The sequence below is a fragment of the Siphateles boraxobius genome, unplaced genomic scaffold, assembly GCF_051911475.1.
Source record: "Siphateles boraxobius isolate OS27281-9 unplaced genomic scaffold, OSU_SipBor_1 130, whole genome shotgun sequence".
NCBI classification, from domain to species: domain Eukaryota; kingdom Metazoa; phylum Chordata; class Actinopteri; order Cypriniformes; family Leuciscidae; genus Siphateles; species Siphateles boraxobius.
Genome location: NW_027508734.1, coordinates 13,842,353 through 13,861,193, shown reverse-complemented (window position 1 = coordinate 13,861,193; position 18,841 = coordinate 13,842,353). Strand labels below are relative to the sequence as shown.

General features: G+C 35.8%; 3 protein-coding genes across 4 annotated transcripts in view; 1 reads left to right on the top strand and 2 right to left on the bottom strand.

Annotated features, from left to right (window-relative positions):
* il16 (interleukin 16) overlaps positions 1–4,731 on the top strand; it is a 39,688-nt gene extending 34,957 nt beyond the window's left edge. For both annotated transcript variants that reach the window (XM_077227982.1, XM_077227981.1), the window contains 4 exons: positions 1,071–1,172; positions 2,924–3,170; positions 4,063–4,191; positions 4,526–4,731. In XM_077227982.1, coding sequence (XP_077084097.1) covers positions 1,071–1,172; positions 2,924–3,170; positions 4,063–4,191; positions 4,526–4,686 — 639 coding nt within the window. In that variant the 3' untranslated portion in view covers positions 4,687–4,731. The remainder of the gene's footprint in view (positions 1–1,070; positions 1,173–2,923; positions 3,171–4,062; positions 4,192–4,525) is intronic.
* Positions 4,732–9,535: 4,804 nt separating this feature from the next.
* Positions 9,536–13,654, bottom strand: stard5 (StAR related lipid transfer domain containing 5). The gene is made up of 6 exons (XM_077227954.1): positions 13,131–13,654; positions 12,994–13,043; positions 11,949–12,081; positions 11,372–11,489; positions 11,110–11,203; positions 9,536–10,957 (listed from the first exon to the last, which is right to left on the bottom strand). The coding sequence occupies exons 1-6, from the start codon at positions 13,218–13,220 to the stop codon at positions 10,813–10,815; spliced, it is 630 nt and encodes a 209-aa protein (XP_077084069.1). The 5' UTR covers positions 13,221–13,654; the 3' UTR covers positions 9,536–10,812.
* A 970-nt stretch (positions 13,655–14,624) lies between these two features.
* Positions 14,625–18,841, bottom strand: part of tmc3 (transmembrane channel like 3) — a 51,843-nt gene continuing 47,626 nt past the window's right edge. The window contains exon 23 of the mRNA XM_077227953.1: positions 14,625–17,002. Coding sequence (XP_077084068.1) covers positions 16,135–17,002 — 868 coding nt within the window. The 3' untranslated portion in view covers positions 14,625–16,134. The remainder of the gene's footprint in view (positions 17,003–18,841) is intronic.

The window sequence follows — 18,841 nt, the reverse complement described above, 5'->3', positions numbered from 1 at the left end:
ACTAATATGTTTATATTCCTTCATTATAATAAAGTGATATGCACTCAAAACCTTCACATGTCCTTAGACATAATGTGTTTTAGTGCTGTAGGAGTGAAATGCAGAAGAAGAGGAAGTGTTGATATTTTGCAGAAATTTCTTGAAAGCATGCTAGGTTTTTCTGTCGACTGTTTAAATAAGGGAACAATCCTAAAAGCTATTTAAAATGACGGATTGGCTGTATTCGTTTGCAGGACTGGATTACTTACCCAATGCCTTGAATCAAAAAAGCTTTTTGATTTCACTTGTTTTAAATGGTCCTGTGGTGTGACAAATTATTATTTTGTAAAGTATTCCAGTCTCTTAACTGATATTATGTCCATGCACAATAGTTTTAATACAATTTGAAAAAAGTTTATTAGAAAAAACATGTTTTAAGATGACATTTAACAGGATAGCTTAAAGCTAACTGTTAGAATATGACCTTCTAGTCCCTTGATGTAATTTGTCTTATGTAAATAAGCCTAAATAATCTTGTCATTGATGAAGACCAGCAATGAGGCGGACATCATCAGTACACAAATTTGGATGCAGCTCTGGGATATTTGGATCAAATCCCAAGACAAATTCAGTAGGTGTGCCTTAAACTTAGGCTTTGTATTTGAGGACACTTATGATTCATATGGCTGCTAATAGTGCCATCTTTTGAGACAGTGCCAGATGCTTAAGTAGATTTTGACAAAATAACTATTCATATTCATCAGATTATTATGTGCTATTCAACATTAGGAACATACTAGGGAAGGCTACAGTATATCTCAATCTCTCTCTTTCAAAACTGCATGATGTAATAGAGTGGGAACATGATCCAGCCCACCTGGAAATCATCAATGAGGCAGCTGTTCTTTACAAAGCGATAAACCCGTGTTTTTAAATGCAGATTGTTCTCCGGCATGTTCTAGAAAAACTGCTATGCTAAATGCATTTGAGTACTAAAATTCAACTTGCTATACAGCTACAGGTACAAATGGTTTTTAAACCACAAAATACTCTATTAAAATGGCTGATTTGGATTTCTTTATGTCCATTAGCAACTGGAAGGAATCCAGGTGGTGATTCTACATAAAGAAGAAGGAGCTGGCTTGGGTTTCAGCATTGCTGGTGGTATTGATCTGGAGAACAAAGCAACTACAGTGAGTGACGGCTCCAAATCTCCATAAACCACACACCGCAGCTCATCTTCACCTTTCAACAAGAAACACACCCTATTGAATGTTGTCATCATTTCCACACACTCGTGTCGTTCAGACCCTGAAACACAAAAAAGGACCTTGGGCAGAATGTCCAAGCTTCAAATCTAATTCATGCTTCTGCTCAATTAAAAATGGCACATTTGTGGCGGGGTTGACATCATTGACAATAGTTGTCCCGGTAACACTTTATTTCGATAGTCCACTTTAGACATTCTACTAACTATATGTAACTTTGCATCTACATGTCAACTAACTGTCATTAGAGTATTAGTAGACTGTCTGCTTAATATCTGCTAACACTTTATTTTGTTGGTCCCCCAAAAGATATTCTACTGACTATAACTAACTTAGCAACTACAAGTCAACTTGTTCTCCTAACTCGAACCCTAACACCTAACCATAACCTAACAGTCTACTGACAGTCTACTACAGCCTACTAATACTCTAATGACAGTTAGTTGACATGTAGTTGAAAAGTTACTTATAGTTAGTAGAATGTCTAAAGTGACTATCGAAATAAAGTGTAACCATTGACCCTTCTGTCTTAGCTTGTTATTCATATATTTTTGCACACAAAATTTGCTATCTTTGCCCGAAGGGAGGATTTTTAGAACAGAAACAACTTAAATTTGGGTCTGTTCCTCACACAAAGCTATCATATGTCTTTAGAAGCTCACAAAATACTTTTTTAATCTTGGCAGTGAATCATTCAATTTTTTTCAAAAACTTGTACATTCTTGTACATGTAGAAACAAAAGAAAAATATACTAGGTCAAAATGATACGAGGATGAGTAAATGATGACAAAATTGAACTATTTCTTTAAGAGATACACTACTGGTACATTACAATAACACACTTAGAAGACGCTTTAATCAAAAGCAACACACAATAATAGAGGAACAAAGTTTCATACCATTCAAAAGTTTTTTTTAAAGAAATTTATACTTTTACTCTGCAATGATGCAATAAATTGATCAAAAGTGACAATAAAAACATTAGTAATGTTACAAAATAATTCTATTTCAAATAAATGCTGTTTTTTTACTTTTTATTTATCAAATAATCCTGAATCATTGATAAGTATAATCAATAATCAGTAAATCAGCATATTCAAATAATTTCTGAAGGATCATGTGACACTAAAAATTCAGCTTTGCATCTAATATTCAAATACTGAATTATTGATACAAAAAAAATATAGCCTTAGCGAACATATGAAACTTCTTTAAAAAACATGATATATATTTATTGATTTAATGATAACATGAAAAAATATTTTCCAAAGTTATGAACGGTGGTGTATCTTATAGGATACTATTGAAGCTTGTTTCTGCTACAAAAAAAAAAGGTAATTGTGACTTTTTAATTGCAATTCTGAGAAAATTCTCATAGTTTTGAGATATAAACTTGCAATTGCGAGTTCAGTCAGAATTGCGACTTTATAATTCGCAATTGCTAGTTTATATCTCACAATTATGAGAAAAAAGTCAGCAATGTGAGATTTAAAAAATGTATTATTTTTATTCTGCGGTGGCAACAAGCTTCCATAGGATACAGTTCCAAACTTCCAGTGGTTCCACGTTAGCTGTAAATGCAAAATTAATTCAGTTAAAGTATTATATATATAGTATACAGTATTTTAAATAGTACTTTTATTCACTGTATATGTATCAAATCATGTACCTTCAGGTTCACAGAGTGTTTCCCAGTGGCTTGGCAGCTCAGGAGGGCACCATTGAAAGAGGAGATGAGGTGTTGTCCATTAATGGTCAAACGCTAAAAAATGTCACGCACAGCGATGCCACGGCGATACTCAGGCAAGCCCGCACCATGAAGCAAGCTGTGGTGGTGGTGTCCAAGAACAAAGAAGCAGAAGGAAAGGGAAGCGCTAACGCTAATGAGTCTAGCAGCAGCGGGGCAGAAAGCAGCGCCACAGGTGGGCCAACATTACTGACGTCAGCACAGCGATGGCAGTAACACTTCTGTCAACACTTAAAGGGATAGTTCGGCCAAAAATGAAAATGAATTTACTCACCCTCAGGTTGTTCCAAACCTGTATTAACTTCTTTCTTCTGCTGAACACAAAAGAATATATTTTGAATAATATAAGTATCCAAATAGTTGATGGGCCCCATTGACTTCCATAGTAGGGGGAAAAAATACTATGGAAGTCAATGGGGTACATCAAGTGTTTGGTTACCAACATTCTTTAAAATATCTACTTTTGTGTTCAGCAGAAGAAAAAAATTCATACAGGTTTGGATCAACTTGAGGGTGAGAAAATGACAGAATTTTCATTTTTTGGGTGAACTGTCCCTTTAATAGGGCATAAAAGGGATACAGAAATATGTACATGAGGTGTAATAAAACAAACACAAAAAAAGACTTAAGTCAAATAAAAAGCCCTATTTGAACTGGTAGTTTTCCCTTTGACAATATATTCATGTTTCACAGATGTACTAATTCTGTCCATATTCAACCAACAGATGTTCTTGCACAACTTTGGTAGAAAGAAGAGGTTTTTGTTGTTGTTTGAATATTAGACTTGAATGGAAAATTATTTTTACAAAATGCTTTTAAATATCTTGGGCCACCTGGTGGGCCTTCATTCTCGATTTAGACCTTTGTTTGACCATTTTTTTGTACAGTAACAGTTGGTGTAAAAAAGGACTAAAATGATAATAAACCCATCACATTTCAGTGGGTTTCATAATGTATCTACAAGTTACATGTTATTATTTGCTACTCATTTAGAAAATGTATCCAAATAGTTAAGACTATGCAAAAATATGTGTACATTCATTCTATGATTTAAAAATGTCTCTTAGAGGACGATAGAGGTGAAGCTGTAACTATCGAGCTGGAGAAGAACGCGGGTGGAGTTGGATTCAGTCTTGAAGGAGGAAAAGGCTCCATTAATGGAGACAGACCACTAACCGTCAACAGAATATTTACAGGTGAGATTATGACTGAACCTTTATGCAAAACCTGCTCCAATATCTTATATTCATGATGCATTACAAATCAGAGACTTTTCACATTTTATGTGCTGAACCATGAAATTGATGTAAACATGGTAAAATGTGTTAAATGGCCTCACGAATACTGCAGTCTTACTGGTAGCTAAAAGCAAAATCGAAATAACCAACATATTTAATAAACCAGCATGTGAATGACAGTGTTTCTATTCTGCATAAATCTCTAGCGCTTTCTGTTAGGTTTTCTGATTCCATATGAGCCTGCAAATCAGTAACATAAGTCATGCAGTACATACTGTCTTTTCTCTGGCAGGAAGTGACGCTGAGCAAAAGGGGCTGAAGTCTGGTGATGAGGTATTGCAGATACAGGACTCGTCTCTGCAGGGTCTCACACGCTTTGAGGCCTGGACATTCATCAAAGGTCTGAACGACGGGCCGTTTACACTCGTCATTAAGAGAAAAAGATGCGAGTAGAGCTAAATTCCATTCAAGAGCACTTATAAAAAAGAAAAAAAAGAACACATACTGGACTACCAATTTTGAATCAACTTTAAATTATGCAAAAACGTTATTTCAAGCCTTGAGGAAATGCCTCCAATTACAAAAAATTTAAATTTCTTAAAAGCAGGTTTACCAGTCGTTTCGACAAATGAGTTTAGTCTATTTTTCTTAACAGAGATTGCAATCCAAAAGAGCAAATTTATAACCAATTAAGTATTTTAGATTTGAGCAAGAAACATGCATATTCACTATAAACATTCAAATTACTTTTTAGGATTTTTCTTACCCTCCCCACTCTCACGAGTTTCACAATTTTAAAATTCCCTTATATTTCCAGGCTTTTCAAGACTGTGGGAAACTTGCTGTGATCATTCAGTTGCGTTTATTGCACAAGTTAGCCATTTATGCATTTTGACAGTTGTATGACTTTCATATCTTGTATGACGTGCATGATGTGCATCACTGAGTGCATAATGTGGTATATATGATCAGGAAAGTTTGTTTTTCTGAGCAGTCTTATAGCACATCGCTGTGCTGGATTTGTACTGTTTTACTGTCACGATCAGGGATTCATAAAAAAAAAAAAAGATTCTTGTCAAGTCTGCCTGTTTTGATGCAATAATTTGCACAAGCCTGTAAATATACACTTTCAGATATCATATTATATTTCTACACCATGTCACCAAAGCCGAATGTAAAGAACGTGTCATGAAGCGATTGAGGCACAATGGTTTCAAGAGAAAAACAAATGGACCTAGTATTAAGTATAATTTCAATAATAATATTTTTGTTTGTTTGTCAAACGGTGCCCCTAACAGTACATCACTCTCGTTTTTCATCAAATGCAGAAATAATACAATAATTTGATATTTTCAAAAAATATCTATTATCTTTTAACAGATTCCACCTTTGACAGTTAAGAAATAACCAGTGTGCTGAAACACCTCTAGTATGGTCTTGTTAGTTAGGTATTTTTTGTTTCCCTTTAAAAGAACAGCCTTAATATATTGAAATGGTGTCAGAACAAATATGTTTTAAATGTAATTACTTGCTAAGGTTTGTAATGTCCAAATAAAGTATGATACAAATGATAAACGAGGTCATCAGTCATTTTTAATATCCGAAACCAGAATCAAACAATGGGTTTGACAAAGTGCACTTCACTTTGGGTACTTCTTTTTGGGTATTAACAAACAGTACACAGATGTCCCATTGTGCAACTACACTGATCGAAAACAGAGAAAAACATGTTTGTAATCAACAGGAAATGGCAATTGACACAATTTGAATGCATATTTCAGGGTCTTATAATGCGTGATTCATCATTGCATGTCATTAGAAAGAAAACAATCCGTATCACTTTTAGTTTAGCGTCCAATTCTCACTATTAACTAGTTGCTAATTAGCATGCATATTACTAGTATATTGGTTGTTTATTATTACTTATAAAGCCCATATTTATACCTTATTCTGATATTCAACATCCGTTAATCCTACCTAATTTCTTACTACCCTACTAACTATTAATAAGCAGTAATTAGGAGTTTATTGAGGCAAGAGTTGTAGTTAATAGTGAGAATTGGACCCTAAACTAAAGTTTGAAAAAAAAAATCTTAACAAAACTTGCTCCGGCTCTAAAATGACAATTGTCTGCTAGCATTCTGGTTTGTACCCCCCAAACTTTTCACAATACATTCCAATCAATTCCAGATGGATAAAATCAATTGCCTCCAATCAAAATGTTATATTCAAAATATGTCAGTTTACAACATTCCATTTCGACTTCAACAAAATGAAAAATCTGGAATAATCAAAAACCCTCGCTTGACAGTGGAGCGAATTGACAAATGGTACACTCTGATTCCTAACAGAATGTAAATCTGTTTTATTAAAGGGGTCATATGATGCTATTTTCAAAGATCATTATTTTGTGTATTGGTGTAATATGTGTGAACATGCTCATATTGTACAATATTGTAGCTCCTCTTTGCCCAGTCTTTCTAAAACGCTTCGAATTCTACAAAACCCCTTCCTACTGAATAGCGCAGTGTGCCCCTGTTGGCCAGCTGATCCAGTGCATTGTGATTGGCCGAACACCTCAAGCGTGTGTCGGAAATGTAACGGCCCTTACCACAATCGCGAGCTTCAGCTTTCAAAGCAATTATAACTAGAGTCAATAATGTCGTCAGTTTAACCATATCAGTCGGATTCTGAAAATGCAGAAGACCAAGCTGAACGATTGGAACCAACTTTGTAAGCGTGACTTCAGCTGAATGTTTCACAGTGTAAGTTTTTAATTTGAAACTCTTACTTTTCAGATTCGATGTTAAAACCTTGTACTCTCCCACTGCACACACACACAAACATGTGGGTTGTATTGTTCTGGAACAGTGTTGTAAATAAATCTTAACCACTGATTCCTAATTGCATCCAACTTTCGCATAGAAACAAACAGCGTCTCCCCACGACATGGCGGCGGCATTATGCAAATATTTCAACATAGTGACGTAGGTATGTGAGGGAGAATCCGATTTAGCTAAGTTTAGCTAGGTTCTGCCTTCTCTTTTAGATAGAATACATCTTTTTGTGGAAGACTTTGAGCTTTGTAACTTTGGAGATCTTATGCATGCACATAAAACAGCTACATAACACACTAAAGAAAATGGAAAACATTAAAATGCATCTTATGACCCCTTTAAAATATGTAGCGAACTTTGCACAATACTACTGAAGGCAAGCACCTTGCAAAACAGATGTGTCCCCAAAATAACCCTAAAATGCACTAGAGAATTTTGCTCATTTACAGCATATTTAAAAAAAAAAAGCACAGAACACATCTCTAGGCCATGAGCATGCATTCACAGTCATTTTACTGATGGCATATAGGCATAAAAACACAAAGTACCGATTGGCTAAGACATATGTCAGAATGTACAATCGTGCAGCTGGACACAAAACAGGCAAACGGTAATTAAAGAGATAATAGTCAACAAACAAGACATACAGTACACTCTGTTCTCTCTGAGGTCAGTCATATCTGTGACATACATAGCATTAAACAGTACTTTTGTCCATGTGCAGGTTAGACCGATTACAGGCAGAAATGCAAAGCCAAAATGGGATTCATTTCTCCTAATATGGGGGAAAAAAATATTTTTGGAATGTTTTAAAAGGCTTGGGCAAAATCCTAAATTTAAGAATCAACTCCCTTTCGATTTACGAGCGAGAATTTTAATGGAACTGGCCATAGCGCACAAGATTTAAAAGAGAATTTGAATTCAAATGACAAGAAGTGATTGACATTCAAAGACATTTAAAACAGTCAAACAACAGAAGAATTCATTAGTCTAACACAACATCAAAATGTAGACCTTGGGGAAAATGAGAGCATTCTGGGAAGTTAAACTTCATTCCACCAAGGTCCATCAAATGTGTACAGTAAATTAATATATCATTGCAGCTAATTTATTAAATATGTATTATTTTACATGCATACATATATATATGGCTGGGTATCGTAATTTTGTGGATCAAAACCTTTCATGAACTTGTTTGATCCACTTCAAATGTTTCCTACTATAGATACAGATACCTTGATTTTGATACTGGTTCCTGAATTATATTTTTTTCGATACCATTTTTATTAAATCCGTTTTAACAAGATGACATTACTTATTACCTAAAAAAAGCTTTGTTTTTAATTTTTTCAGTTTGTTTACTTTTTTTTTACAGACTCAAAGACTCATATAGGCCACTGTGTGGCTATGATTATGAATGTGTCTGGAAAAAAGACATTTCAATTGTTTATTAATAAACTAGTGTTTTTCTGAGTCAGTGTTGGCTGCAAAGATGAAGTTGACGTTTCTGACTCGTCATCTCCACAGTATAGTGAACATGCGTGCGCCTATAGAGAGAAACGCACCTTACATTTGGATTACATAATCAGAGATTGTTTGTTTTAGATTTGAATTGGTTAGTTTAAAAGTATACGTTTCAAGCTTTCTATGTGTATTTCTCTTGTCTTTGAGGCATGTAGTCTATACGCTGAGTTTCGGTTAATTTATGCGACGCCCTTCAGTTCATCTTGCAGTCGAAGATGGAGCAACTTTCTGCTCTTAAATTTATTCCGTGCACTGTCAATTGCTTCATCAGATTTGTCGTGTTGCCGGTGTTGTGCTGAATTTTGACTGCCTGCCAAATTATTACCCCCCTCGTTGAAGTCGCTACCTGATTGATTGCCTAATCTTAACCCCGCCCCTAATCCTAACCCCTCCCCCACACCTAATCTTAAACCAGGCCAATACTAAGGGGTCTAATAATTAATACTAATACTAATGATTTGGCGGGGGTCTGAAATCAACACAACACTGGTCTTGGCAGCAATTATCTTGTGACAAATATTGCATTGTGCTCTGTTGGCATCGATCCTGGTGAAATCACAAAAGTGGCCACACTTTTGATCTTTTACATCTATGGTGGTTGGGACACTACAGACCCACGTCTCTGGGTGTAAATGGCGTAAACTAGTGTATTTCCTTCATGCATCGCTACAGCCAATAATGCTGCATGCTTATTGGCTCACTGACGTTGACGAGATTAACCTCTTAGGTATCGAAATTTGGTACCCAACGACAAGACATTTTTTGATACTCAATTCGGTCGACGACTAAAAGTATTGAACTTGATTCCCAGCCCTATATATATATATATATATATATATACACACAGACATTTCATTTTAAATGTTATTCAGGTAATTGTCAACTTCCATGAATTCGAATTCTGCATCTTGTTCTCTACCTCAATTCAAAATCAGGAAATCTTTTGGAATATTATTCATTTTTAATTACTCGGATTCCACTCTCAACCCTATTCCATACATGTGTTATTTGTTTCTCTCAAAGAGATGTATGAAATAACTTTCATCCATTAGCATTCCCAATTGTAGTTGCTTGGCTGGCTGGCAAAGAACACGGATACTTTTGAGTGGCCATCAATGGAGAAAAACGCTTTGCAGAATCACCAGCAGTGGCTAATGGGGTCATGCTAACCAACTAAACCTTGCTTTTTTATCACCATATCACAAAATCATTCGTGCCTTCTTCTGCCAGTCTCAAACATACAGTACACAATCTCAGTTATGCTAACCGAGAACAGCAGCAAATGCAGTTCTTCAAATGTCTGAAGATACTCGTCTGTCGGTAAACATTTAATTGCAAAAATCTATTTATGCACAATAATATCACTATTCAAATATAGAAATACTGGGATTCAGACTTGTTTCAGACTCTTGATTTAAATGTCAAACTCAAGCATCTATCAAGAACTCAATTATTCAAATAAAAATGCAATCTTTAAACTCAGACAACTGACATCAAATATTTGACTGAAATTCTAAAAACAGCTTATTTAAAAGAAGGCTTTGTTCCAAAAACTAGTGAACTGCCTATTTAGGCCAGACATCAAAGGCAAACTACTGACAGCAGTTTCAAAAAGTAAGCAGCAACCTTATGTTGCCTTCTAAATAGCTCGATCTAAAGCAACGTTGCATGTTACGGCACGTGTTACTTCACGTGTTTATGAAGCTTTATTTAAATCAATTGTGAGTCGAGTCCCTTTTGTTTCATGTAGCACTATTTGTATGACACACACAAATCAGTAACTTAGTAGAAACTATGGTCATTTTAGGCCACTTATGAATTAAATTATTTTCAAATTTATCATAATGCTACATTATAGGATCACACCATTCCCCTGAAACAAGCTGACTGATAAAATGTCATTTGAATGCACCACGTCACTTTGGATAAAAGCATCTGCCAAATGCATATGTGTAAATGTCTGTTTTTTGCAATAGTTCATTTGAATCACTAGTTTTCAGAATTTATGAAAAAACATGGTAAAGAAAATGTTCCAGTTTTCTATACCTATAAAACGGTCTGTTCAAGTGTTTGGACACGGTACTGTAGCTGCTGGAAGAATCAGGAATAAGGTCATTTCACTTCCCAATTAAAGCTTGATTAAATGCAAGGTGTCTCAAATTATCAAAATATTCACATTTATGACTAAAGGGGGATATTTTCTATAAAGTGTCTGGAGCTATTTCATCGATTTTACAGCTTTGGTCAGGTTGCTGTAAAACTCTACCATACTGGTGGGGAAAAATGAATCAACAACTGAACGAGGAAGTAAACCTCCAAGATCAGTCTGGAAAAAGCTGAACAGCTGCGTTTTGCCTGGTTCCCTACAGAGAAAAAAAAAAGGTATACTTATTCTTTTTTACGCTTCTTAAAAGTTTGAAATGTCATTTTGTCACCATCTGCTGCCTTGTATTTGAATTACATTAAACCAAGATGCTTGCATTGAATGGCATGCTTATCTTTCTGAGAAACTTACCCAGGAACTGGAACACAAAAACAACCACACGGGTGGTTGAAGCCTCTGACATAGCCGGGTTGAGGAGGACAGTTTGGATGGCTTACATTGGTAGCTAGAAAACAATGAAAATGTGATTATCAATACCAGCATTGTTGAGATAGATACCAAGTATTATGCCAATGGAAAAATTATGCAATTCAAAACAAATTTCTGAAATTCTGCATGAAAATCGTGTCAGATTCAAATCCAATTAAAGGAGTAAGGCCATAACAAGGCATACCGTTTGATGACACTGTGCCATCCTCATAGCGTTTAATGGAAATGACATCTACAAAATCTCGAGGTGATATAATGCCCATAGCAGCTGAGGGCGTGACGGTTCGGCAGATCAAAACATCCTAGGCAATGAAAAAGAAAAGATTTAGAAAGGTATAAATATGCCATTGTACGCATCAAATCATTGCAATGCCATGTGTATCAAAAAACATCTCAATGGAAATTAGAAATAAGGCTCATTAAAGGTGAAGTTTCACTAGCGTAACCAAATGAAATGATTTATTTTTATTTTTCAAACAGGTATCCCAGACATTGATCAAACAAACTCACGCCATTGGTTGAGCCAATGTTGCTTTCGGGCTGGTTTGTAAACTCAAACAAATAGATTAATGTTTTGAAAGCGCTATAGAACTGCTGAAAGTGTTTTAAAATAAAAAGTACAAGCATCACCTTTAACAATCCAAGTATGAATACAGAAATAAAACATTGTTCCTAACACATAGCTGAAAGGAGGAACTGGTCAAACCATGAGATTTAACTCAATCTGCTTTCATATATGAGTGTATTTGTGTTTATCTTACCGCTGACACCTGCTCAAGCAGCTCAAACTTTTTTATATTAGAATCCCATTTTACACGAAGTCCATTGATTTCAGGTTTCAAGCAGTCCCACACTTTCTCTGGACTGCCATTGACAATCCCCTCGCCTTTATACCTGAGAAATCCAAAGAACACACAATCAGTGCTCATGCATACTGGACAAAGGTTAATGTTACCGCTGTCATGTTTGCATATGATGTCGACAGTATGTGAATGCTGTAAAAAGATATCTTAAAATATACAGATTATAATGTAAATGTAGATAAAAAGCAAATGTAAAAAAATGCAAATACAAAGAAAAACTTTAGTGATATGCACTATACATGATGTTTATTATTACAATATTACACATTTTGACCTACAAATGTACAGTTTTTAAAGACAGTGATTTTGATATTGTGACATTATGGAAATTACAGCAATTCAAAAATGTGTACACTAGTGCAACTGATGGGAAGATGGGAAGTTTTCTGAGAAGGGGACAAGCCTAAAATAATGAAATTCTGGTGAACCTAATGTTTCACTTTCTTGGGAAAATGTAATTGAAGAACAGCAAAAAAAAAAAAAGCATTTGTTGATAAATGTAAAACAGTTTTCATAAAAAAATAAATCATGGCAAATATTTAAAAACATTTCATTTTGAGAACATACCAAAATCCTCAAGGCCACAATCAAATCTTTCAGTTTCCTTTTCTACAAATCCAAGAAGCTAAAAATGACCCTAATAGAAGACTATAATCTAGTGATTATACTAAGTAAATATTTGCCAAGTGAAATACTTTCTGAGATCTGAGAATAACTAAAGCAATGCATATTCAACATAATAAATATTGAAACTCTTTAGGATTATTTTTGAAACCCCTGATAGCACGAGTATTGATCTCATTCTCAGACTAAATTATGTCCAATTTAGTGAGTGCACAATATGTAACAGGGTTGTCACTAACTAGAACACGACCAGTCAGCACATATGACGTCACGATGACAAATATACAAGATCATGTAATAAACTATATTTTATACTTACACATATCCCGCGAATTCACAAGAGGGTCTCCAACACACCACAACATCATTCTAGAAAAAGCAAAAACAAAACACGTTTGTTTAAAGACAAACCACTGCTTAACATGGCAAAAAAAGACACTTCTGTTCAATACTTACAGTTTTCTTGCTTGTTTTCCATCCGGACTCGTCTTTTTTGTAGCTCAAAAGACGATCCTCCACTGATCTGGCCGTGTGCATATAATCCATGACGATGAACACTGTATAGTTTTATTTGATATTTTATTGGCTTGTCCTCTAACAGCACATGTATTCAAAGCGTTCGCGAGCGACCGGCAGCAACCTTCTACTGTACAGCGTAAATGACACAATTTACCTTCGATTCTTCCGAGATCTTTGTTCAAGTACATTCAATATTCATAAACTAACAGTGGCTACATTTAAATCCGCCAGTTTCTGGTATAACATACAGATGTTTTCAGTTCATTCATTAGTTTCAAATGATAAGGGTGACTGTCATTTTGATTGAACGGCTGCGACAGATAATAATCGATACAGTTCTATAGAGATGAAAGGAACGCTTCAATTACACATGCGCGGTCAAAATAATAAAAAGAGATACAATTAACCCGTCTAATGCCACAAAATCATCATCATTTTAAAAAGGCCACTTCCTTACTCCTGAAGACCGTCAGACAAATGTTGCATTCTGGGAACTAGAGTTTCCTGTCTCGATCCTGTTATACAGTACATTAATGTCCCATTTGCCACACGACTCGCTATTTAAATAATAAATATTATAAATATAAGTGCATATGAGGCCATTTTAAATAATTACACTACTTCTGTTTGAGCAGATGTTATATACATTTTTTCATTCTGATCTAGAACAAATATAGAGTTAAGTATTAGGCCTACCAATAATTTTGATAATTGTTTTGGAGTATTTTATATCAAAACATTATCCATTATAACCTTTAATAAAGTTACAGAAATCAGAATATCAATACTCCAAAAGGTGGCTAAAAATTAACTTTATGTTAACAACCGCATCTGAAATAATTTTGACAGTGTCATGGATCATGAAAAGCATGTCACTGAGTGATCAGTGGTTAATCGTAGCTCTTGTGCCTTAATGTGAGAAAATATTTCTGAAAGAGTTTCATTGTCCTTCTGGAAGTACTTTCTTGTATTACAACACAAGCATATCCATATCCTGGATGCAAATATGGATTGACGTAACGTTTTTTTTTTTTTTGCACATACTACTTTATGCCAAGACTGTAACCACATATTCAGGATTGTACAAAAAAATAGTTCAGACATGTAATAATTTTATAAACTGGCAATTGAAAAATGTGCACACGCAACGCAACCTCTTAATCTGAGTATTTATATTCAAAGTGTTGAGGTAACCAGAAGTGCTTTGGAGATGTGTCATTTGTATCAAGGCCACAACCCTTCAGAGATTCAAGGGGAAAGTGTTCAATAAGGGGTTTTCATTGGCTGACTCAAAATGTTTTCATTTAGTACACACCCGATCTAGAATACATGGTTACAGCCTTGAATTGGATAGTGGAATCCACAAATTGCCAAACAATGTAATTTTTATATCAGATTTAATGAAAATCAATAGATACATGCAAAGTACACTTACAGTTTGGTCATTTATTTGTGCTTCACAAAGCAAACTGCAACTTTTATAGGATAAACCTGTAGGTACACTGAATTAATGGCTGTTTCAAAACCTAGTAAGTGGCCTTGCTGTCTGCCACCTACATAAGCAGCTGCCTAGTAATGAGGGATCCAAACTAAAATGGAACCTCATAAATGACTGATATGGAACGCTCTATTCTATGTAGGCAGCAACTGCATGTTGCTAAGGTAATGGTGCAATATTCAAGGTAAAAATTAAGTAAAACAGTACATTTTTAATTAGATAATTTTTTTATCATTGTTATTAGAACGTAACGAAATGCACTATAATTTATAGTTCTCTCAACTACATACATCACTTTGCATGGATTTATGCTGTTTCAGACAGTTGGAGTTTCCCATTTGCAAAAATGTTTTAGTCATACTGTGTTCCAGACAACTCACCCCCACTTAAAATAACCAGTGGAACATCACTTAAATTGCTGGTATCTTGGAAACGATGCTTCTCAATGAAGTTGAGGGTTGATCGATCTGCTCTGAATTACTGCTAGCAAAGTTCTAGTAGTTATTATCAAGTAGTTGGCGAGAGATTTGAGTAATGCAGAGGTGACATTTTTGTAGGCCAAAACCCAGAAACAAGTTAACATTTTGCTCTTCCGTTTCCGTAGTCCTGAAGTCAACTGGTTTTTGGTTAAATGCCTTAAATGAAATTAAGATGTTTTCATATTTTACTCTACAACATAAAGTGCATCAGTAATATACCCACTTGTGATATTTTAAAGCTTTTACTTGTTTTGAAAAAAGCGGTTGCTAATAAGTGGCTAAATTGGACTAGAGAGGTTGTCATCATCATACCAAACAGGTAAACTCATTTTCTCACTTAACCACTTCCATAGCCTTGTGTTTGAAATCGAGCACTTGCAAACTATTATAACAAACTTTCATAGAAAATTGTTGGAAATTTGTCGGAAGCTTAATGTTGGTGACAGTCATGCGACTGTGGCGTAGTTTGTTTATAGCCTAACTTTACGAATATGAATTTAGAAGCCAAGAAATACAATCGCTATAAGTAAAAAGCTAGTGTTCATTTGTGAAGATTATCATAATGAAAAAAAAATGAAAAAACATGTAGAATAATAAACATAACTTCTACAATAATCCAAAAGCCAATGTAAAAATCCTAATGGGATTTTGTTGAGGAAACCAGGATGATGCAAACTTCCAGGTTGGACTACAAAAATACATCATCGCTCCAGTACTCTATTCAAAGTTCAGAGTTCCAAGTTGTCTTGAATGCAGCATTATTCACAGTGCGTTCTGGGAAAGGATGCATTACAATTTGGCCAATAGAAGTTATCTTAGAAGGCAGTAGGATAATGCAACCTACCTTTTGAAACAGAGACTTCGTGTTGGTGTGCGCCTATGAGGCCTTAAAATGCTTCCTACGTAGACAGCTCACTAGGGTTTTTGAAACAGAGCCATACTCTCGGTTTTAGATCTAAACAGGTTAAACATTGGAGCAGACAAGATCATTGGTGCCAGACACATTGAGTTTAACGTTTTTCTTTAATTTCTTTTTGGTCGGCTTTGCACTGGGCTTCAGGTACTTTTCCTTGTTGTGAATGACCTGGATGTACTGGTCTGTGCTGCTGTTTTGTTGGTCACTACTAGATGCCAGAGATGCCGAATCCGACTCGGTCAGCGACGGCTCCACTTTATGCTTGGTCTTGGGCTTGACGTATTGTTCACCGTATCTGTGAGCCGACTCTGGGCCTCGGATGTTTGTTTGAGAGCAAGGGTGCAAGCCATCATTCACCCAGTCATCTTCATGATCATCCTCTTCTTCGTCGCCATATAAACCTTGCTCCATAGACAACTGACTGTTTATCGCGTCGCCAATGTAGAAGTGTGCGGTCTGATGTAGGTCTGTCAGTGATCGTGGATGGTTCGATCCCCTCCTCGTGCTGCACTTGGGGTCTTCCTCTTCCACCTCCTCTTCCTCGCTGAGGTGTGGCTGGTGGCTGCGGTGAGGGGTACGAGGAATATAACACTTTACATTACGTGGATACAGCTCTACAATCTCCGTCGGTTCATCTGCCAGTCGGTAATGTCTCGGTACGCGTGTAGTGGAGCGCACAATCTTCTTGCGAGCTTCATGTTCGTTCACGATGACGTAGCGCGTCGTGTGTGCCCGGCGGCCCACATAGCTCTGAGCCGTCATTATGCCGGGCTCGTTGTGCATGGGACGGAGGGTTTTCCGAAACAGCGGATCGGAGTGGATGTTCTCAGCGTACCGTGAACACGGGTTGTAGGCCATGTTGTGGTAGGACTTGGAGTGGCAGGAACCGCTGGAGCTGCCCAAGTATCCAGAATGCCTGGATATCAGAAAACGCAACATGTGTCATGAATATGTATGTTTGTACATAATTCACCCTACCTTCCATAAACTTGAGAAACAAAGACATTATCTTTATGGTGCAGCTTGTAACTAATGTTAAAAGAAAAGTTCACCGAAAACTCTTTCCAAGATGAATTGTTTTCTTTGTTTTGTGAAACAAAACGCTAAAACTGGATGGTGATGTATAGCCTACTGTCATGGACTAAAAGCACCATGAAACATTCTGCCTACATTCTTCCTTAGAGCTTGCTTTGTGTTTCACAGAAAAAGAGAAAATAATCTAAAGTCAGAATGTTGTGAGGTTGAGTAAAGGATAACAACATTTTTAGTTTTGGGTGAATTGCTCCTTTAATTAAATAGTATGAAGTGCACTGGATTATGAAATGAAAGGTGAAGCCTAATGAAGTTTTACTCAAAGTGCAAGCGCTGAAATTCCCTATCCCTGAACTGATATGATAGAGTACCGTAAGTGTCTTAAAGTGAAAATAATAATAATAATAATAATAATAATAATATATGTATTAATTAGTTGAGTGCTCACAGAATAATTGTCTTTAACTATAGCATAATTTTGATTACCACAGAAAATTTTGACGTCCTTAAGTTTAAAAAAATAAATAAAGCGAAAAAAAGCACATTTACAGTAATGCAAATACACAATTAGCAAGCCAGTGTTCTGAAGGGTTTAAAAGCAGAAATATAAAGTTGGCATTTTGTTAAAGCACTTAAAGCACTGAATACATTATTCAGACAGAGTTTACTGCAGTTTATAGTTTGGTCAATAAAGCTGTCTAAAAATCATCCTTTTTGAGCAGGGACTAATTTTTTAAGTGGGTGAACGTCTGGCTATGAATTACAGACATCATTCCTGTTATTGAGTGGCTTAATTCATATCAAGCGAAAGTAACATGCTATGACATTCCAAAAGTTTGGATAAATGACTTACACACACACTTTCACAACATCAGTAAGTGGTTCTTTAATACAAGTCTTACTTGTATAGTGGTGGGAGAGGCCATTTGTAACTTGTTTATGTACGAATGTACGAGGCTTCTGGTATCATCCGGTTAGTTATTTTAGCTAAAAAAAAACTGTGTTGTGCTGCTTGATTTATTATCGTAATCACAAACACATTGGTTTGTAGAGCAAATAGTTTTACCATTTACTGCACTTTGTCACTAGCCTCGTTTCCATCCACTTTTTGCTATGTTATGTTATCAACAAAGTGAATATGCGAAAAAAAAACATTACGAAATTTTCCGTCTCCAGACTGTTTCCATTCAATTGGCCTTTTACCGATAAGATTGTGTGCGTGATGACGTCACGAATGCCGAAAGCGATTTGTCGCATATGTTTTGGAGTATCGCAAAAAAAAGTGCCCTTGAGCCGTTTCCATAGGCCTACATTTTTTTATCGCAAATTCTACCTTTTGACGTTCCAGTCAGCACCCCCAACACCAAACAGACAAACCAAAAACATACAAAAAAAAATGGAGAGAGTATTCAGGCAGTTAATTGAAATTTGCCAGTTTACTGTCATTTCAGTTTCACAAATAATTGCAAGTGTCCGAAATATCAGAAGACGATGGCAGAATGAAGCAGTTGCTCATCTGATAGGGCTCGAAGTAACTACCCTTTAAATGCAACGAAGCCCAAGGGTCTGGGAGAGACCACACAATAAGGCGTTTTGGGAGGAAGTTGTGGAGACACTTTACAGAAAGTTTTTTTTTTTTTTTTTGCAACTTTTTGCCAGGCTCGATATTACACTACACAAAACAACTGGTTGAGGATAAATTCTTTAAAATTGGGCAATTCCA